The sequence below is a fragment of the Megalops cyprinoides genome, chromosome 7 (genome assembly GCF_013368585.1).
Source record: "Megalops cyprinoides isolate fMegCyp1 chromosome 7, fMegCyp1.pri, whole genome shotgun sequence".
Classification (NCBI taxonomy): Eukaryota; Metazoa; Chordata; class Actinopteri; order Elopiformes; family Megalopidae; genus Megalops; species Megalops cyprinoides.
This window is the reverse complement of record NC_050589.1, coordinates 39,600,568-39,623,412: the sequence shown is the minus strand read 5'-3', so window position 1 is coordinate 39,623,412 and position 22,845 is coordinate 39,600,568. Positions and strand designations below refer to the sequence as shown.

The 22,845-nt window shown below is 40.8% G+C and overlaps 1 protein-coding gene across 2 annotated transcripts; it reads right to left on the bottom strand.

Annotated features, from left to right (window-relative positions):
* Positions 1–19,888, bottom strand: ccdc22 (coiled-coil domain containing 22). Of its 2 annotated transcripts, none has more exons than XM_036534127.1 (16): positions 19,432–19,888; positions 18,344–18,521; positions 11,771–11,903; positions 11,358–11,458; positions 11,042–11,126; positions 10,760–10,929; positions 10,366–10,578; positions 9,943–10,131; positions 9,470–9,589; positions 9,107–9,223; positions 3,297–3,398; positions 3,039–3,146; positions 2,664–2,759; positions 2,478–2,537; positions 2,192–2,266; positions 1–1,769 (listed from the first exon to the last, which is right to left on the bottom strand). In XM_036534127.1, the coding sequence occupies exons 1-16, from the start codon at positions 19,482–19,484 to the stop codon at positions 1,656–1,658; spliced, it is 1,914 nt and encodes a 637-aa protein (XP_036390020.1). In that variant the 5' UTR covers positions 19,485–19,888; the 3' UTR covers positions 1–1,655. The 2 variants fall into 2 exon arrangements, with proteins under 2 accessions (XP_036390020.1, XP_036390021.1); XM_036534128.1 differs by having other exon boundaries at positions 9,943–10,128.
* Positions 19,889–22,845: the final 2,957 nt, after the last annotated feature.

The following is a 22,845-nucleotide window of genomic DNA, read 5'->3' as shown; positions in this document are numbered from 1 at the left end:
TACTCAATGTTTCAGGAGGCCTCACTTAAGATGCCCACAACTAATCAGCACCAAGCATTTAAGGACAGGTTCACACACATTGAGCCCGTCTTTATAGTGTGTGACTATATAGAGACTCAGGCCGCGTTGTTCCCGCACCCCTCAGAGCAGTGAGGAGCTGCATGTGTGAAGCAGGACTAATTTGGTTAACTAATGTAATTCAGTTCAATAAGGCTCACAATGAAACAATCAAAATCAAGCAGCATAATGACATCAAAAAAGCAGGGGAGAGGGATTAAAACAGCCTGCAGCCATGTTTGGCAGAACAATGCAGAATCTCTCGGCTACGCTCAGCAGCGCGTGAAAGAATAAGGCTTCACCAACTCCCAACATGCGCAGAGCAACCATGTGACATCACTGACTCACCGATGGAGGGAATAGTTTTAATGGTCAATACATAACAGTGTTGACAGCATATGATAGGTTCACTCATTGTGAGGTTCATGAAGTCTCAGTCTTAGAACAAAAGTGACCAGTCACAGTAGACCCCGCTACTGAGAACACACACTCAGTAGAATAGATATAATGTAACTGCTGTGAGCCATAAAACCTTTTGATTTTTGGACACAAAACCTGTAGGAAGAATGCAATTAATGTGTTTCAGATCACTAATTCCATGTAATCACCACTGAAAAAGTAAATACCCTGGAAAAAAAGATTTAACTTCAGATTGAAAGCCTGTAGAACTCTGGGCACTGGGGGAGAGAACATGACAACATGTGGAACAGTCTAAGGAAAATGGAACACTAAAGTTACAAGACTCTCTCTCTAACCCATGTTTACCGGCACTCAGGGGCTTCCTACTGGATTTTCAAAGCACTTGTCAATGAATGGATGATTAACAACAAATAATATCATCAACATAGCATTTAGTGAACCTCAAATTTTTAAGATCCAAATTTCAAATAAAATGAAATGCAGGCTATAGTGATAAACAGTTGCAGATGACTGCATGCCTTTGCTGTCCTGAACCTGTACATTACAGAGAATAGCATGAGCGCTGGACCAAGGACAGAATCACATGACTTACAATAGAGACAACACACCATGGCTCACTGTCATTGATCTTACAGGTGTCGTCTCTACTGATAATTTTAAGAAAACCAACCCTTTATCATGGAAACCTATAGGTGATGAGATATTGCCTTACATATCAAATTAAGATTAATAAGAGAGAGTGAATTCTCCATTTTTCAATTGTAATTTTTTTTTTCTTTTTCAAGAGAAAACGTGATAAATTTGACTTCAATTCTCACGTCTCCTTTTCCTTTCATGTTCTCAACAATGCATTTGTGATGTTAGTACTGTCCTTTGTTCTTTCGCATGATGAGCAATCTTCTTTGATTTCCTTGATTACCTTAAAATGCCATACAGACACCCAGAATTAAAGGTACCCTACATTTATGCATTAAAAAGATCTCCAAATCACTGCAGGACAAGGAGATGTTTATCCCTTGTTTGAGTGCAAGGACGTGATGGTGAAATTCAAAGGTGGGGGTAAAAGGCCAGTCTGCCCATCGATGATGTGCTTCTTGTTGCCACACGGGGTGGTCTTGGGTATGTTCTGCCCACAGCTATACCAAGAGGCACCTAGGTGGGGCACTGCCATCTGAATTTCAAGCCTCTCTGATTGTGGCTGCCAGAGTAGAGTTCTCCTGCCGAATGGCCTTGTAGTCCTCGAGGATCTTCTCCAGGTTACTGACTGTCTTCTTTCCATTCTCTGTCTCAATCTGCAGAAAGCATGACACTGCAGTGACATATCCAACATACTTAAAGATCATTATAATTCAGGAATAAAATAAGATGTTGTACTCATTTTTGACATAGTATAATCACAGTTATGTGTCAAGCTGTTTCAGTTAAATATTACCATTCCAGGTAATACAGGTATAATGCAATGGGAGTTCATATATACATATTGTTATAACAAGGTCCCAGATAATACAGCAGAGTAGTATTATGACAGCAACTTTGAAAAGTAAATATTACCTCTTGGGTGCTGGACCTATAAAGTAAATAAATTAGAAAGTTCAAAGCAATAAGGATGAGGAGTTAGTATTGCACTAATATCATAGATGTATGAAAAGCAGGGGAAAAGCCGACTCTAGTGTCAGAAGCATGGGGTTGGGGGGGAGGCCAGACCATCACAAACCTGCTCCTCCAGGTCTCGGATCTCTCTGAGAATGGTCCCAGTGTCCTCGATGGTTTGGATCAGCTGAGTGCAGTTCTGGGACAAGCACAAGCTCACATGTCAAACAGCAGAAGTACACTAGAAATGAGCATACAATTCAACAGCTCTACACAAATTCATACAATATGACTATAAATCAGTCCCATCCCAAAATCTCCATGCTTCTCAGCTGTGTTCATTAAGTCTGCCATCTGGTTCTGATGCTGACCTGACAACAGACTGGAGGAGAGACTGACTGCGTTCCTACCTCATGCAGGGCAGCCAGGTACTTGTAGGACTTGCGCACGGATTCATCTTTCTTTGCGTCCTGTGGGACACAAAAATCAGACTTCTAACAGCTGACAGGAGTCCAGTCACCGGCGCCATCAGACTCTCAGTTCAAGTTCATATTCTCACATTTCCCTGATAAAATATGTCTCAGATTAAGCTTTACCTTGAAGACCAGCTCATCTGTCACTGCAAATGTCCGGTCCAGTTTCCCTGTCAGGCTGTTAATCTCTTTCTGAAGCTCCTTTGTGTCTGACAAAATCTACACAAGTTGAATAAACACATAATGACACACAATGTTTTATCACATTGTCCAGATATCCAGCTAAGACGAGGGATAAATGAAATGCAGCAGAATTCTGTCATTTATATTCCTGATTAACCGCAAGAGACCTTGGGGTAAATCTTGGATAGGATGCAGGTGTAGATTTAAAAATGCACCCACTAATCAAAAATCTGAATTCCAATTCCACAGTGTTGGCACCACTTTTTTATGAAAGTGATCATAGACAGATGACAGAGAGGCAATAGCTGATTGAACCTTTGTGATCTCCTCCTTCTGTTTCTTGATGTTGCCCACAATTTCTAGAATCCTCATGGTGTAGGCAGAGCGGGACACATCTTTGGGCAGGTTCTCAAATTCTGTTATCTGTGTAGGAAGGGCAAAACAACAAAGTCAGGAATGTGAAAGTAATAACATATGAAGATTTGACCTTAGTCTCAAATTCTCCCTCCATCCTCTGCTCCCCCTCTCTCATACCACCTCTCTCTCCCTCTGTCTATATCCACCCCGACCCACCAGCTGTTTATAGAGTCCCTCCTTCTTCTTGGCCTCCTCTGCAGACTGCCGGATTTTGTGGTGAAGGCCTTTGATTTCAGAGAGCTTGCGAGATGACTCCAGCTACAGAAATTAAAACTGCATTAGTTCATTGAGGAAACACTGTAACACACAGAATTGATGCAAATATGAGAACACATAAATACAACAAACACACATAATGGGGACACAAGGTAAGAATGTAACGCATCTGGTCATTGCTACAGAGTGCTACAGAGACGCTAAGGGGCGTATTCTTCCATGTGCGTAAGTCAAAAAAAGCGTGCAGCTATGCACTTTTCAGCCTACGTGTATTCTCCCCTTGACTTAAGTCTATGATTTGCGCGCCATGAAGGCAGTTACGCGCTTCGGGCAGAGCAACCCCAAAATCTGGGCGTTTCTTATGTAACCACCATTTACATGATGAAACACCATATTGCCTTTTCGGTGGTAGCCCTACCTTTAACATTATTATGCATGTACAAATAAAGTTCAAAATTTACGACATTTGCGTGTCATTATTTTTAAACTACAATAACATTTTTTGTAACACTACATTACATTGTTAAACAAAAAACAAACATTTTACAACACATGGTGTTGTGAACAAGCCTGGTGAATAATTAGTTCAATTAGAATAAACCAGAAATATCAATTAAGATGAGTAAATATCAATTAAGATGAGTATAAATAGCAGAGCGTTACCCATTCATTAATCAATTTAGCTAATAGAGAGTACTTTGGAAGAATCATGATGAGTGATTAATAATGGATTTTTAATAATAGGCTACTCAGCATGAGTTCAAGCATGGATATTGGAACATGCATATTGTTGCACCTTTTCCTCAATAGTGCGTTTTTATTGACCCTTTCGCGTGTACGGTCCATGTAATATAACATGCGCGCAACACAACATAAAAAATGTTACGTGCAAATGGGTTAATGAATCTCCACACATCAAACATGTCTTTATACATAGGCCCTGCACATGTGTCGTTTGGAATTTACTTTATTTTTGGGTTTATGTAATACATAGAAACAAATGCTTTCCTTTGAGGCGATTCGTAATATAGCTCTCCCTTTGCATTTCTTTTCAAAATCAGAGTCTGGTTTCTGGTTTGAATGGATTTCAATGACATTCACATGGTAAATGCACAAGTCCATGTTTTCCTGACAGCCAAAATAAATGAGGTTGTGACTCAGTCTACTTCTATTTTAAATAAATCACGCCTCTTTCATGAGCCCGCCTTCATTCTGAAGTTAAGCGCTGTGGGCGTGATCGGAGCGCGTAGGGGAGAATACATAACTGGAATGCGCGTAACTGGAGGCGCACAAAAAAGGACTTACGTGCGAATGGGACAATATAGCCCTAAGTGAAAGGAAACAGTTGTGGGAGGTGTCAAATGTTCATTACATTATATTACATTCATTTAGCAGTTGCCCTGATCCAGAGCAACAGAAGGTGAGAACAGAAGTGATCTAGCAGTTTGCTGCTTCATTAAGTAGTCCCGTCAGAACCAGAAATAGCACATATTTTACGTGACATCATACAAATGCTTATTCGAAAGAGAAGGGTATCATTTGGGATCACATTTCAGACAATCCACTGTCACTGCTTCAGCACTGTGGCTAAAGATGAAACAAGAGCAACTCCAGAAAATGGCGAAAACCATGGAAATGGCAGAAGTGGCGACATCTGGAAAACATGGTGGAATCAGAGCTAACAATGTTGAAAGACATTAACTACTAATCTGAAAGTGAATTTTAACACCTACACACTTTTTAAAAATTTGTGTCCTCTCCTGTATTGATCTCTCCCATCATTAACAAGCACAGTTTGGAAACTGAGGGACAGTACATAGGTAAAGTTAAATCAATCTTTGGGAAGAACATTACATGTAAAATAACAATATAAGCAAATGTGTAAAACAGTATTTTTAATGTGAGGGTCCTGCTTGCATTAATTTTCCAGGTTCAGACAAGCAAAGTAACAGTTAAACATTTTTATGCTTGACACCAATTTTTATGCTTGACACCAATGTGCTTGCTGTTTTGTATGAAACATTCTGGCTTTCCAACTATTGACCAACGCTGCTTGATGACAAGATATGTATCATGGTGATTCAGATTAGTTTGAGCCTTGAAATCCAGCCACAAAGTTTTCCTAAGAGCATACACAAAAGCATATGGCAAATTAATGAAAGTAAATACAGCATTCTTGCACAGTTTCTGTTCCCTTCTAATTAAAATCTACTGGATTCATTCAGTTCATTCATCATTGTTTTGTGACACTGTGAGAGAAATGTTTGTTCATACAGTGGTGTGAAAAGTATTTGCCCCATTCATTATTTCCTCTTTTATTGCTTGTTTCACTCAGAGAGGTTTCATATCATCAAATAAAATTTAATATCAGACAAGGGAAACCGAAGAAAACACAAAACATAGTTTTTAAGTCATTATTTCATTCATTTAATAAAAAAAGTCACCAATTGCCCATATTTCTCCTGTGAAAAAGTAATTGCCCCCTTTGTTTTGAAACACAGAAATCAACAAAATTTTAGTTTATAATTAGGTGACTGAACACAGCCAGGCTTGACTGCAACTAGCCCTGTTGAGTTTAAATGGCATATATATTGAACCTCACCATCAGAGAGAAGTAGTCACCACAAAGCTTCTACAGGCATACAATGCCATGATCAAAGGAAATTCAGAACAGCTGAGGAAAAAAGCTGTTGAGATATATCAGTCTGGAAAGGGTTACAAAGCCATTTCTAAGGTTCTTAGACTCCACTGAAAGACAGTACAAGCCATTATCTCCAAATGGAGAAGACTTCGAGTTGTGGTGAATATTCCTAGTAGTGACCAACCTGCCAAAATGTCTCCAAGGGCACAGTGGCACCTCATCCAGGAAGTCTCAAAAGACCCCAGAAAAACCTCCAAAGAACTGCAGGCCTCTCTAGCATCAGCTATGGTCAGTGTTCATGACTCAACAATTAGAAAGAGACTATGCAAAAATGGGCCTCATGGAAGAGTAGCAAGGCAGAAACCACTGCTCACCAAGAAAAACATCAAATATTGTCTCCCATTTACAGTGGAAATAAAAAGTTTACACACCCTTATGAAATTGCAGGTTTTTGAAATGTAAAACAACAAAAATAACAACAATGTAAATGTCAGACTTTTTCCATATGTAATGTGATCTTCCAACAAACAAAAATCCAGAGAAAAAACAAATAGTTATTTATTAGAAACATTTTAAATAAAAAAACTACAACACCCTGACTGCATAAGTCTGCACACCCTTTCGTAATGGAGGAGCTAGCTGTGTTCAAAGTTAACTAATCACAGTCAAAATCATGCCTGTAGGTAAATAGCATACACCTGCCATCAATGAAAGTGATTCTGATTAAACCCAAATTAAAGTCAGCTGTTGCTGCAGGATTTGCTTGAATGTTTGGGGTTGCATCCTACTGGGAGAGCCATGGTCCACAAAGAGTTGCCAAAGAAACTGTGAGAGCTAATTGTTGAAAAGTACCAATCAGGAGAGGGATATAAATGAATATCGAAGGCACTGGATGTACCATGGAGCATTGTCAAAACCGTCATCAATAAGTGGAGAAAATGTGGCACCACAAAGACATTGCAAAGATCAGGACGACCCTCCAAAGTTATGAGAGGATGAGGAGAAAACCAAGAGGCCAACAGCAACACTGAAGGAGCTACAGGAATTTCTGGCAGGTACCGGTCACTCCTTGCATGTGACCACCATCTCTCGTAATCTGCACATGTCTGGACTATGGGGTAAGGTGGCAAGACAGAGACCTTTCTTACCACATCCAAGCCCATCTACATTACGCCAAAAGATTCATTCAGTCACCCCAAACCATATGGGAAAATGTGCTATGGTCTGACGAGACAAAGATTGAACTAAATTGTAAAAGATATGTTTGGCGCAAAGCCAATAAAGCTCATCATCCAAGGAACACCATACCCACTTTGAAGCATGGTGATAGTAGCATCATGCTTTGGGGCTGCTTTTCTTCAGCTGGGTCAGGGGCTCTTGTCAAGACAGAAGGGACAATGAATAGCTCCAAATATCAAGATATTTTGGCACAAAACCTGCTAGCCTCTGTCAGAAAGCTGAAGACGAAGAGGAATATGACATTCCAGCACGACAATGACCTAAAGCACACATCCAAGTCGACCAAGGCATGGCTTCAGAAAAGGAAAATCAAAGTCTTGGAATGGCCCAGTCAGAGCCCAGACCCCAGTCCCATCGAAAACCTGTGGAATGACCTAAAGAGAGCTGTACACAGGAGATCCCCTTGCAATTTGAAGGAACTTGAACTGTTTTGCAAAGAAGAGTGGGATACAATTCCAATGTCTACCTGTGCAAAGTCAATACAGACTTATTCACAAAGACTTGCTGCTGTAATAAATGCAAAAGGTGCTTCCACAAAGTATTAGTTGGAAGGGGTGTGCAGACTTATGCAATCAGGGTGCTTTAGTTTTTTTATTTAAAATGTTCCTAATTAACTATTTGTTTTTTCTCTGGATTTTTGTTTGTTGGAAGATCACGTTACAGATGGAAAAAGTCTGACATTTACATTCTTGTTATTTTTGTCAAATAACCTTTATAAGGGTGTGTAGACTTTTTATAACCACTGTACTAAAAAGCACCTGGATGATCCCCCAGATTTTTGAGATAATATTCTATGGACAGATGAGTCAAAAGTGGAACTTTTTGGAAGATGCAAGTCTTCCTATGTCTGGCATAAAAGCAAATACAGCATTCCACTGTAAGAACGTCATACCGATAGTTAAACATGATGGTGGCAGTGTGATGATATGGGGATGTTTTGCTACTTTGGGACCTAGACGACTTGCTATCATTGAAGGAAGCATGAATGCTGCTATGTACCAGACAATTCTTAAGGAGAATGTCCAACCATCTGCGCATGAGATGAAGCTAAAGTGTAATTGGGTGAGGCAACAGGACTACGATCCAAAACACAGAAGCAACATACATATAACATAATACTGCCAGCTGCAAAGTCAGGGAGAAGGGGGGGGGGGGGTTAAAAAAGGAAACTGACAGCTGAGCATGTGATTGATAAAACACAATTGTGGGGTGACATACATTTCTACACCAGACTTTACCATGAAAAAGGATGACATATCAAACATTATGTAAGATTTTTCTAAATTCAATTAATGAAAATATTGTATGATTTTGTGCAGCAGTGTAGTTGTATGTATGTGTAATGGAATGTAATGTGATTTAGCTGGTGCTTCAAATCACACAATCTACACCAAATTCATACTGCTTGACATCTCTGATGGTACCAGTCTAACATGGTCAGTGTGTGTTACCTTTCTAACATGGTTAGAGCCATCTCCACCCATTCCTACTCCCAACATTAATCACACGCAAACTCACATAGATCTGCACAGTCACTTTACTTATATAACAGTCTACATCATATTCCTGTGGAATCTGTATTTATATTTATATTTTTATATTTATTTTTCTATATTTATAAACCTACCATGTGCCTGGATGCCCTTGCTGTAAATATTTGTAGCTTGTTTTCTGTGAAAATTCTTGTTCTTGTCTCTCAGTGTCATTGTGTTATGTCGAACTGTTGTATTGTCACCGTGGGCCTGAGAGAAACGCAATTTCAATCCTCCGTATGTCCTGTGCATATTGGAGAATTGACAATAAAGTTGACTTTGACTTTGACTTTGATCTGCCTGACAGTCTGAGTGTGATGTATGTGCCTGCGCACTACCTCTCGATTGCTGCACAGCTCTTTCAGTCTACGACGTTCCTCTATGAGGGGGGCTCTGTGCTTCTCCCACTGAGAGGCCAGGCTGACCACCCGTTTTGAACTGCTCTCCACCAGAGTCTGCAGAAATATACACAGACGCACACACACACACAACCACACATACATACATACATAATTTTTTTTTCATTTACAGCTTCAACAACAAAAGAGCACATAATACACATAATAATGTACATAGTTCATGTGCACCCACATACAAACAATTATGGTCTTCAACATGTGGTAAATACACAGAAAACATGAAAAGAGTGAATGATTAAGTATTTGCATAAGGGAGCTGGGACAGCTGCAAGCCTTTCTCACCTGAAGCTTGACCAAGTTGCTCTCAGCATCAGGCAGGAGATCAATGGCATGCTTCTTCACTCTGACAGTGTCCTCCTTGTCTGCATTACCGTGCTCTCTCTGTTTCAGCTCATCTGAAACCTTGACAGAGAGGCATAGACAGACTAAATACAGCATGTCAGTGCTGCTACACTCCTTCTGCTTCAACTGAAACCTGAACACAAAGTCAGGACCAAATCCACCAAAACAACATTATAACATTTATACAAACTGAAATGTAAAAATAATTTACTGGGCAGCAGGACAAAATGTCCATGAAATACAATGAAGTAAAAAAAGAAATCTGACCGAAAAAACTGAAATTCAATCTCCATACTGTGGACACTACTGATCCATTAAACATAATATTGAGCACATATGAAGTAATATTTTGTTTCCAAGGGGTTAACTGAATTGACCATTCTGCAACGCACTTCCTGTGTTTCTGGAAATACCTGAGTGATTGACACGGAGAGCTGCTTGATTTCCCCGCCCACTTCCTCCATACGGACGGACAGCTGCTGCAGCTGTTGTTGCAGAGAGTGCAACTCCTCCTGCTGCTGGGCCTGCACATCCTCCTCTGACTGCCGAGAGCTGGGCAGCACATTCGCTGTTACCATCTGTTGGCTGGAGGCCTCGGGCTCCTCAATGACATTACACAGCAAGGTCAGGAGATCAGGCAGAAACATAAAGGCAGGATATGGCCTAAAACACTGACATTCACAGTACCATTCCCTGCAAAAACATTAACAATCATGACCTGTGTGCCTGTGTGAAGGTGACCTTCTCTGTGAGATTGAAGTGATGCCTGTGGTCTGTTTATCAACCTGAAGGTGAGTTTTTCTGGATGGATAAAGTGTTTTTTGTGGCATGTGTACCTGCGTGAAGGTGAATTTCTCTGTGTGAGTAAAGCGCGTGCCCTTGGCCAGGATGTCTCCCCCGATAGTACTGCCTCCAAAAGAGTGCATCAGTTCCATCAGATCGGGGCCCAATCTTGAGGCATGCTGAGAGGTGGTATTGAATTGTGTGGCGGCTCGGAGCTGCTCTTCGATTCTCTTCTGAAGCCGTGCCCGTTTCCTAGAGCGATACCCCTATACAGAAAGAAAAAAGAGACAGACAAGGAGAGAGAGAGAATAAGGAAATGTGGTACTGAGAGTGAGAGAAGGAGTATGGAGAGTCTCCATACAGAGACAGCGGCCTCCTCTATCAATCAGAATGTGTGGCTACCTCAGAATGAACATACAGAATGTGTGCACCTCAGGGCTGGCTTACCTCAGGGCTAAGTCGAGTAAGGAGACCCTGGCTGTTCCACTCGTTCTCCCACTCTTGGGTGGCACTGACTTCTAGGGCATGGTGCTCCAATAGGGAGGCAGGCACTGAAGCATGCTGGGAAGGCTGGACAGTCACAGGCAGCAAGAAGTCCCTGTAATAATCTGTCATCTCTGTAAAGAGGAGGCGTCACACATGAGAATCAAAAATCAACCTTTCATCAATCCATCAAAAACATGAATTTAAACACGGCTGACTAAATTTATGAGCTTTGTCTGACCTCACCTTTCACTGGCTTTTTTCCAAGGGCTATAGGACTGTGTGGTAAACTCAGAGGCTGTGAGTGGAAACTGTGCAACAGACCTGCACTCTGAAACCAAGAGTTTGAGATCAGACACACCATGAATGAAACACTGGTTTAAGGATAAGGAACACAGGTGGATTCTAATCACAGACCTATGAACAGCAATCCAAATTAATAAAAAATACTTAGAAAAATTTAAATGCAACATTCTGGTCTGACATGACCATATAAAGATGAGGGAGGCACTGACGGGCTATAACAAGAAGGACTCTGTGTCACATGACCAAAAGCTCATACCTGTGTTTGGCTGAGAAATGCCAATCGGGGGGGGATCCAAGGCAAGGCGAGCTGGGCTTTGATTTGGGCTGAGACAGCCTTCTGTAGGAGGGCAGATTTACCTGCCAGGGAGAGAGGAAGAAGAGGGTGGAGCGAGTGAAAGAGGAGGAAAGCAGGGAGAGCAGTAAGTAAGAGGTAAGGAGGGAGAGATGAAGAAAGGGATATGCTAAGAGAGACAGAAATACACACACCCTCTGCAGCACTGCTGAAATAACACGCTGGCTTATAAGGTCACTCTATTGCAACAGTGCTCTTCTGTTGCTATTTTACAACTGAAGGAAGTGCTGCCAGATTTTAAAAAGGCAGGGTTCTGGTATTGGTATCTAGTATACAGGCAATCAGAGGTGAGGTTCAAGTGAGGCATGTTTCTGCACCTGCAGGCTGGTCTGAAGCCTCCGCACTGGCTCTGGGCAGTTTCTCTACCAGGAACATGAGGAGGGACCGGATCTCTGGCTCACTACTGTACAGAAAGGTCTGGTAGCCAATCTCCCCTTTGTAGCCCAGGTCCTGGAGACAAAAAAGCAGTTTATCCCAACTTCCAGCCTTTTCTAACAACAACATTACATACCAGGCTCAGCAGACACTGGTAGACTGCTGCTAATCCTGCTCAGGAAAGCACAGACTGAGGGCTTTCAGGTTATCAAATGGAAGGTGGGCCATTCTCAGTTCTGTGCTTACTGGGAACTGGCCTGTTTCACTGCAATGAGGTCTAACTGCGAGGCCTCGAGTCCTTCACCACACTTCCACACAATCGAGCGCATGGTTTATTCATTTAGAAATCCTCAGAAAAAAGCAGAAATTTCAGAACAGTGTGAGGAGTTATTTGTGACAACTGATGGGCATTTTGCCTCTTTTTGTGTACAAGTGTTTTGTACAGATCAGCGCAAAGATCCACTTCAACGGCTCATTGATTCATTTAGTCCCTCTAACTGTGCCCCTCACAGTGGCACTGCTCTATTTCTCTCAGTGAGTGACTTTTTGATTTTAGGGGTTTCTTTTGTTTTATTTTTGGTTTTATGGTTTTCTATAGGGTGACACAGTTGGTGACAAAGCATTTGGAGGGCAGCCAAATGCTGAGTCAAATGAATAAATCTTTACAATTTCTTGCAAATTTTCTCAGAGGTTGAAGAGTACTGAACATGACTCCTGGACATACAAAGCGACCTAGAATCCCTGCCAAGCTGCCCAGCTGTTCCTTTGTACAAATTATTTTTTTTCCTGTAATTTGGGATGGATCTATGTATATGGACCCAATAAACACTTATGCTCTCCTCCACTGAGAATTTAAATATATATGCATAATTATAAGTGATAAAGAGCTAATCTTTGTCTGGTCTCTACCCTAGGGCTGCACGATATAGCCATCGAGATATATCAAATTGCTATTTTTAGTGCAATGACAGCTATCCCCGGTATGTGGCATTAGGTTTCTTCCCATATTTTTTCCCTTTAGTCATACCTGATGCGGGAGCACACCTCCAGTTTTCCGAAGCCATGTGAAATGCTTCCGGGGGAAAAACGCCACTCGTATCTATTCAATGTTGATATCACAGCAACAGCACTATGCTGCTACCATGTGGTAGACAAAAACACATGGCAACAAAGACAAAGAGTGAAAACATATGCTATGTGATTTTCAAAGCTAATAGGTAAGTTAAGCAACATATAGATACAAGTGATATTTTTCTGCCCCAGAAGCATTTAACTGAACTTTGGAGGTGTGCTCCCGCATCAGGTATGACTGAAGGGGAAAAAATATGGAAAGAAACCTAACGCCACATACCGGGGATAGCTGTTATTGCGCTAAAAATAGCTATTCGATCTATTGTGACGGCTGTATCGCCCAGCCCTACTCTACCCCAGAGCAATTCACCATAGAGGAAACAAAAAGATTCCTCTTTTTAAACAGCTCACAGGGTCATAGAGACACGCAAGCCAATCCACCACAGCAAGCTGCCAGCTCATTAGGATTAGGAACTTTTTTTTTTCTCTTTTTTGATATGCACAACAAGAAACAGAATGAAGAGCCAGTGAAGTTAATTTTAAACAACTAGTCTTACCATTTAAAAACTCATCTTAATTTGCTAACTATACAACAAATATCTCAAACTGCATTGAAAGGGCGAAGAACCGCCATCATGTCATTCCTGCAGAACTCCTCTGTTGATTAAGCATATTTTACTGTACTATCCTGCTCTGCTACCTATCTACCTACTCATATCTACAACTAACTACAACTATACCTATCTACAACTGCATTGAGGTCTTCATGGTTTCCAACACTCTCCCTCACATAAACACAATGCAGTACACTGCAGTGATGTTGCTCTGCATTTGCATTGCTTAATACAGCCTTTTGTATATTTGCAGGCAATAAGTTCATAGCAGGCTTTAGATGCTTCAGCAAATGAGGTCCAGTGTGGTTCAAAAATACCATCCTCTGTTTTGACCCACCCCCATTTAGTTGGGCAAGGCAAGAGAGGAGATGGCAGTAATACCTGGCCCCATATATGGCCACCCTGATAGGTTGCCCTCCTCACATGCTGTTCAAGAACTGCACTTGTAGGTGGAAGACCACGAACACTGTGCCTTTTTGAAAAAAGCTTTCTCCTGGCTGTTTTAACAAGCAGACATGTACTGGTTCTGTCATAGAGCAAAACTGTGAGCCTTTCAATGGTTTCAGCTACATGTGCTGGAATGTCAGATGGAGCACAGCTCAGTTCCACGTCCTGAGTAAGTTCTGGGAGAACCTTCCACATCGCCCATGATGTTTTTTCCTTGTCCAACAAAGCTAGACACTGAGTCAGAGCATGAAACATTGGAAGTGAAGATGCCTTCTCAGGTCCAAGCCCATGTGCAATTTCATGTGCAGCTAAGAACCTGAAGTTCTTCCCTTTTCCAAATACAAACCAGAGTACAGTGTCACCAAGACTTTGCACCACAGCAACTGCCAGCACTACAACATCTGTATGAACAGTTCAAATCATGATCTTTTTATGGCCATTCTGTGCAGCATGAGATGTGTGCAAAATCATCCTGCTGTGTGCCTCCTCATGGGTGCATGGAGATAGTACATATATCATGCAACCGTGGCTTGCAGAGGACATTACTTCCTTGAGCGATGACAAGCTGCTTCTCTGCATGGTCAAATGACTTGAACAGGGCTTCTGAAAGGTACTGGAAAAGTTTCTGTTTTATTTTGATCCACCCTGAGAAAGCTTTTCCAGTTCCCAGGTATAGCTGCTTCAGCTAACTCCTTTGCCATGTTTTGTCCTTGCAATGCTTTTGACAGAGTTGGCAAAGTACCTGTCCCATACCAAGTCAACACGAGTTGGTTGCTGATGATAAGAGGAGATACACTATATGGACAAAAGTATTTGGCCACACCTGTTTTTCAGGGTTTTGGCTAGGCCGCTTATCTCCAGTGAAGGGCAATCTTAATGCTTCAGCATACCAAGACATTTTGGACAATGTTATGCTTCCAACTTTGTGGCAACAATTTGGGGAAGGCCCTTTTCTATTCCAACATGACTGTGCCCCAGTGCACAAAGTAAGGACTATAAAGATGTGGTTTGATGAGCTCGGTGTGGAAGAACTTGACTGGCCCGCACAGAGCCCTGACCTCAACCCCATCGAGCACCTTTGGGATGAACTGGAATGAAGATTGCGAGCCAGGCCTTCTCGTCCAACATCAGTGCCTGACCTCATAAATGCTCTACAGAATGAATGGGCACAAATTCCCACAGAAACACTCTAAAATCATGTAGAAAGCCTTCCAAGAAGAGTGGAGGCTGTTATAGCTGCAAAAGGGGGACCAACTCCATATTAAAGTATATGTATTTTAATACAATGTCATTACAATGTAATGGTCAGGCGACTTTTGTCCATATAGTGTAAGTAGCTGTGGCCGTGAAGCACTCCGTGGTATACACTGCTAAGCTCCGCTATTGCTATCCTGTCTTCCTATGGTGAACCTTTTTTTGTCCGGTGCTTCTTTGTTATTGCATGATTTCCAGCGCTGTTTTTCCTCCATATTTAACTGAAATTTTGGCTGGCCCTTGGGTGGGCCTTACCCATTCAGAAAAGTTTTCTCTTTTCGACCAGTCTGAGTTGTACGTTGTAAATCGTTTTTTCTTTGACGCTGGCGGCTCGTCCGATTTTGTTTTGTCGTCCTCCTCATCTGTCTCTCCCCCCATTTCACAAAACTGACAAAATAAATAGAAAGTTAAAAAAAATAATAATGTTACCTCTAGCTAGCAAGTGAACTCATGGTGGGGTTGTGGATGTGGATGCACGTGGCAGACTGACAGCCTGGGCAGCTGTTAGGCAATAAGGTAAGCTTTCGTATTTCCGCTACCAATCAAATAAAAGTATAGACATGGCAAATCGTCGCTGTGTTTTACCCATTTTTACCCGTTTACGGGCACAGGATTGGATGTATAAACATCACCAGGAAGAAAACAGAATAGCAGTAGAAGGAAACCAAAGGAAACCCCATTTTGAAAGATCATTTCTCATTTGGTTTTTAGAAGACTTTTATTAGCTTGGCTTAAGAAACCAAACATTAGATATGATGGCAGAAAACATTTTCAGACCTGCTAGTCTGTTCCAATTCACTTGAACTGCAGCAGGTAGATGTTGGTAATTTACAAGCTACAAAATCAGCACTGTTAGACTGGTGAAAGATTTCAGAATGCAACTGCCAAATTTCGACAATAATCACACTTGTACAAAACATGTGACAACTATTATCAGGACTAAATTAGGGATAAAATCATAGAGTATGTTCTGGGTTTAACTGCGTCAAACAGTGGGATTACAGTAGTGAGGGGAGACTGAGGCTTCATAAACCAAATCACCACTGAAGCTACTAGTTTCAGAGTTGTTCAATAAAAAAATGCCCTCCACAGAGAAATAAAGTGATTCATTTTATCAGTTAATCACTGATAACATCTGACAGCTTCATCCATTTTGGAATTCATGATGCTTCATTCTCCTATCTCTAAATTCCAGCACTGGTCCCAGAATGGGAAGCCAGTTTTCAATAGACAAAGAAAGTGAAATGCATAAACTGAAATATACTGGTATGGATATGATATTGGGGGAAGGGAGAACACACCACCAATCATGTCTGGTGGAGAAATGGCATCATGTGGTGTAAAAGGCACTGGGGAGTGCTGTGGTATGATCCCAGTTAATGAGAATCTGTCCTGGTATCGAGGTATCAACAAGACAGGAATCCTAAAATTCAAAATGTCTTCTTATTAAATTGTCAAACATACTTATTTCTTTGTTAGACAGACAACCAACAAAAACAATAACCAGTGTGAATAACATCAGTAAAGTATGCTACATAGCTAGTTTACTTAACCTGCTAAATCTGCAATATGAAATAGAGTCACTACAGCTAAAAATAAAAAGCATAAGTACCAATCAACAGAAAAAAATGTGCTTGGATCCCTATTACCTAGGATAGTATGATGAAAACGTTTTGGAAAGCCTTCAGAAAATGACTATTATTCCAAGGAAGCTGAACTAACACCAGCAAGTGCAAAACATTGAGTAGCCATTGCCAAACTCATGAATGGTCTATTGCTGTACTTTATCAGCATTCATATCATTGTACAGACTGTGGATTGAAATTTCACCCCACTTTGTTTGTGGAATCACAAAATACACAAATTGCAGGAGGAAAAAAGCTCAAGCCCTGGTTAAAACACTTGCTAGCAGGGGAACTGAGGGAGTCAGCTGATAAAGAAGCTCAATTTTAGTGCTTAAACCCTACAGCCTAAGACAGTGGCACCCATAATTGGCCTCCTTCTCTGAGGGTAAGGTGGATTTAAGTTGTTCAGAGGTCCTTATTATGCTGCTCTTCAGAACTTCCAAGCAACTCCTAGTACCTAGGAATTGCTCAGCTGACAACAATGAGCAGTGCATCTATCCTGCAATCAAAGTTAGCTCTCCTATAGTGGACCATTGGACTTTTAGGACGCAAAATAACCACTGGCTGCAGGTAAGTGTATCAGAGGATTGCACTCATTACACCTCAGTGTTTCTTCACAGAAGATCATATGGTGAGGCAAGATTAATACATAATTGCTGATTCCAAAGTCAGAGTGAATAAGGGGGAAAATAATAATTAAAAAACCCTAGCACCACTCTCTAGTACACTAATACACCACATTTATAGATGATCTTATTAAGCTAAACATAAGACACTTTTCAGTGACAACTGAGTATAGGGAACAAAACATTTCATGAAGGTTTGTTCAAGTTAACTGATAATGTACCCTATTCATTTGCAGGTATGTTGTTTTTATTTTGTTTCATAGACAGAGGACACCCTGTTGTGCACAGTGGATTGATTTACTGAATATTAGCCATGTGCTTCCAATACAGGTTTTCTTTACAAGACTGTTTCAACTCCATATGGTTTGTCTTAGATGATTTAAAAAAAGTTTTAGTTGCCAGCTGTTACTTTAGACAACCCTCCCCCTTTTGCATTCACTCCGTTTTGGATGTTCCAGTCTGGTCACCCTATATAATGAAGCTGGGCTCATCTGTGAAGCAAAAGGAAGCTTCTATTGAGACAGTAAAGAAATTATAGAATTACAGTGTGGCAATTGGGCGCTCTTCTGCACATTGTTCTGCATTAACAGCACAGGAATGGATCTGTAATATTAATCACATGCAAGAAATATAATGCACTGCCGCCTGTCTAACAGCTTTTATAATGGTGTCTTAATTCATAGCCTCCATTCTCATACATGGAATTAGCATAAGGGGGATATTTAGCAAATATTAGGTGTGATTCAACACTATATTTAAATATGAAAGAATTAAAAGTACAAGTACAGGCTGAAAATTTAAATCACTACCAGTTAAACTTTGCAGAACCCACAAACATGACCTTCAGCAAGCTTCATTCCCCTCAGCTTTTATCTTACCTGGCAGGCCTGAGCCAGACTCATGCCAAGCCGGAAGCGGGCAGACATGCCTGGGGGCAGTGTGGGGGACAGGCCATTGCCCAGCAAGGGATCGATCACACGCAAGCATCGCACAACTGCCTCCACGATCAGCTCACTGGAGAACTGCTTCACGCTGTCCACATCCTCTCCCACTTCCCTGTCAGAACATGCCCACAGCCGTGAGAATACAAATGCGTGTACACACACACACACACACACACACACAGTCTCTGTAAGACACAGTCCCATGCAAGAAAACATGTACACTCTCTCATATGCACAGACCAGTCACAAGGGAGACATTTCATTATCTTGTCACATGGGTCATGACTTCCATGCACATTTCGGCCCGGAAGCTGCTTTCATACAGACACTTCTTCCCTGACAGAGTAAGCACTGTTTCTCACTCTGCTCAGATTGCTGTCTTATCCAATAATAATAATAGCTGCACCATTCTCCAACCAACTACTGCATTTCACAGCCACACTGAATTTTACTGTTGATGTTCTACTGTCTATAACAAAATTTGTCTGATGGACACATCTGAAATCCTAACAACTCAACAACAACATTAAGACATAACTGGGTGATAGCAAAACACTACAAAATTAACACAAATAAATTCATTCTCAGATGGTACTTTAAACTTTAAATAATCAAAGCCGTGACCTTAGAAGAGTCGACTTATCTGTCAGTTGCAACAAAAGCTAGCTAGATTTGTACTGGGATAGTACTAGGGCAGCATTTTATTTTCAAAGCCCAGACAATGACAAATCCAAACATAAAAATGTATAATCAGCCAAATCCAGCGCGACTAACTACTGGCCTTATTTTTGGAAGGACTTGGATGTAGGCTGCGACTTAACTTGTGGGACATTGACCAAATTATTGCTAGGTAGTGTGCACATCCCAGCTAGCAAAGACGGTCACAAACTTAGTTTTCACAATTCTGCGTCAAATCGGGTTGCACAAGAGAAAAGCGGGAAGATGCGATGTCTAAGGATAAGCAGCTAGCATCATCTAGCAAGCCACGTTTCCTTAATAAAAATGAAACGAATCATACTTACGTTCCAGTCTGCCTGAGCGAATGAATTAAAATTCTGTCAACCTCCTCCATCATGAACGTATTAGGTCACGTTGGTATTCGGTTGAGAAAACGTTACGCTTTAACTTTTTTCGACAGAATACGTTCCGCCACAAGATAAGGAAATATATTCATACGCCCGCTTGGCTGACAAGCTAAATATTGTTACTAGCGAACTAGCTAGTTGGCTAGGTTGCTAGCTACCCAGCAAGCTCGTTGACAGCTACTCCCAACGGTGTCACCGGTTATCTACCAAATTATAGACCGTGGTTATCTATACGGTCTATAATTTTTGTTTTAATTTGCCGAGTTTCCTTTTTTAACGTCGTACCTTGCTGTCTTCACAGCTTTCTTGAGTTTTCATTGCGAACAGTGCCCCGAAACACAAAAACAACTACCACATTTGTTCACTATCTGAGATTCTTTAACGAGAGGCAGGAAGTCATATGCGAGGAGTAGCCCTCTGCGCGCTGATCCTTGGGACTTGAAGTTTTACTTCGCATATGTGGATAATTACTTACAAGAAGAGGGCAAGTGATAAAACTTCAATTCCTGGCAAGCATTATTTCCCGCAGTCGCATGACAGGGATGATGTTTTTTTCAACCGGTGATTTGGGAGTGGTAGTTTTTTGGTTAATGGGGAATTCTCAATACTCACTCAAGAAGACAAAATAGGATACCCTGACGAATATTTAATAATCGGAGACTTTAAGTTTTAGATTTCTTTACATACCGAATCATTGCAGGCAGCGCGATAAGTTGTTCTTCCCTGTTACTTGCACTGAGGTCACCTACTTATGTTCCTAAGTGGGTATTGATGTATAAAATGTCTTCATGCATCTTTTAATGTATCCCATAAAATATGCTGTAGCTAACCAGAGTAAACATACACAGAAGTGAAAATCTAAGAAAATCGAAGAAAATCCACAGCAGTTGTTTAAAATTTACACACAACAAATTTGATTGCTTTTGCCATAAAATTGATTACATTCTCAGACCTCAGGGTCATTGTGGTCATTTCTGTAGGAAACCCCCAAAAGGGCTGGACTCCAAAATGATTAATAGGTATGGAGTATGCCCCACCAACCTGTAACTAGGCAGATGAAATATACCTGCTATCCGAAAGACAGTTCCTGTATTTATTGAGGTTGAAAAAGACAAGCAAACATTGGTTTTGCCTAATCAGGTAAAAAAAGAGGCTGGAAGCTTTACAATTCTTCCCTAGACAGTAGGAAAAACAATACTCTAGCCTTCATGGGACAGAGAAGTGATTTTCTGCTCATTTAAGCAATAAAGATCAGATCAATTGGATCAGGGTCCAAAAATAAACCAGCATCTCTAACAAAGTCTTTGCTTTAGGAGCAAAAGAAAAGTCATTCAAATGCTAAACAAAATGTTGCATCCTATCATAGATCTACATTAGACCAAAAAGCATCATTTCTGTTTCATAAGAATTTACAGTTGTAATAAATACATTTCCCATGGTGCTTTGACATATGGCCACTGAGTGTCAGTGTTGCTTGTGATCAGTGGCAGCTGACTCTGAGCTAATCTGCATTGCATATCCATAGGCCATAGTGACATACTCATTCATCTTATTTATGTGTTAATGTTTTGCATTAATTCCCTTGGATATTTAAGAAATGAACCACACTTCTTTTAAATTATGAAGCCCTAGCTTTGATGTTATTGTCTATCTGTATTTTATATGTATATGTAGTTTATATTTTTATGTGTTTCATATGTCTATTTCCACAATGTATTCTTTCCATCTATGTACATGCCTTTCTTAAAACCTTGAATTTTAAAATGAACTGCTGATAATAAAATTTACTATAACAAAAACATTTACAAAATTGAGCAAGTTATTTTGTTCAAATTTGCTTTTGCAATCTGAATCTAGCTATCATATTACGACATCCTGAGGGAGGACTTTAATGGTTTCAGCCAACTTTTTACTGGGGGCTGATATCACTGAGAGAACTAAGCCAAGCCCTTATGCAACAGAAGTTTAATGACCTTTCCGTATTTATTTCCACTGTGCAACTCACTTAAAGGAAAATGTCAACAAGTTACAGTGAACTTAAATGGGTGTCAGGGAGCAGTAGGTGGCTAGAGATCCTCTGAAATGAAGGTGTCTGAATTATCGTTCTCATGTCTGTGAGAGGCAGTCCTTGCTTTTAAGAAGGACTGGCAGTGGCTGTGTGTGGCATCACAGGTAACCTCATCTTCCAGTCCTTCCTGCTCATCTGGGTAACATGTGCTCTGTCTGCCCCAAGCCACACTGTACTGGTGTTGGCCTTCATTTAGAAAAACAACAAATACCCATCAAGAAATAGTATGTCAGGTTTTCAGGTGGAAAGACCCAGGTGCAGACCGGGATGACAAACCAGGAGTTTTGATGACATTTGATGACAATTCAAAACCGTAGTAACAAAACAGTCCGAGTCAAAACCAGAAAATCCACAGGCAGCAAGCAAAAGACAAACAGGCGGGAACAAAACAGACTGATACACTGTGATGAACTGATGAACTGAGAGAAACAGAGAGGATAGAGGGGTATATATACAGTACACAGACTGGTAATGAGAAAACAGGGAACAGGTGTGCAGGATGGGCTTCAGGTGGTGGGTGTGGCAGCAGGGCAGATGGGCAGGACAGGAGGTGGGGAGATGGGCTGAAAACAAAACAAAAGCACATGCATGCAGAAAAAACCAAAACAAAAGACACACCCACACTGACAGACAGGATGACAGAAACAATACAAGCAGGACATCATTTCAAGTACTGACATAGTAGGACTGAGATGTCCAAACCTGAAGCCCAAATCTGCAAGCTGATAAAAATAAGAGAAAAACAAGAATTAATCTTTAGCACTCCACTCATGTGCCATGTACAGAAGAGAAGGACTGTTCATATGGTGGGAATGACACACATACAGACTGAGTCATGGCACTACAGGAGCTCTACACCTTTCAGAGCTGTCACTTTAATGGTTTATTATTTATTGTATTTGACAAATACAAGCAAATGAGAAACATTTTATTCAAATGATTGAATACATGAAAAATATACTCATAATCCACTTATTAGTCATAATTTTTATATAGCCTATATAAGAAGAATAAACTTCTTACTAGTGAACACTAGGACTAGTGAACAACAGTAGGCTCTGAAAGTGCACCATTAAGCTCATTTTCTGCAAGAAAAGCAATATCATTAATCATTATTCATCATTGTCATTATTGTTATTAAACTAAAGTTGCTAGCCTCACAAACAGTGCTGTTTTGAGTGGTGGAGAAAGTTCTATCTGTAATAGAAAAATACTAGAGCACTAATTTTGCCTGACTGTCATTCATGACTTTGCATTTGTGTTGTATTTTTTTAGGCTATGTA

Excerpts from the sequence above, each read along its gene's own strand:
- ccdc22 (XM_036534127.1), bottom strand. The coding sequence starts at position 19,484 with ATGATGGAGGAGGTTGACAGAATTTTAATTCATTCGCTCAGGCAGACT. Across the intron at positions 11,127-11,357 it reads CATTTCTCAGCCAAACACAG|AGTGCAGGTCTGTTGCACAG; the intron begins GTATGAGCTTTT and ends TCTTGGTTTCAG. Across the intron at positions 3,399-9,106 it reads AGCTGTGCAGCAATCGAGAG|CTGGAGTCATCTCGCAAGCT; the intron begins GTAGTGCGCAGG and ends TAATTTCTGTAG.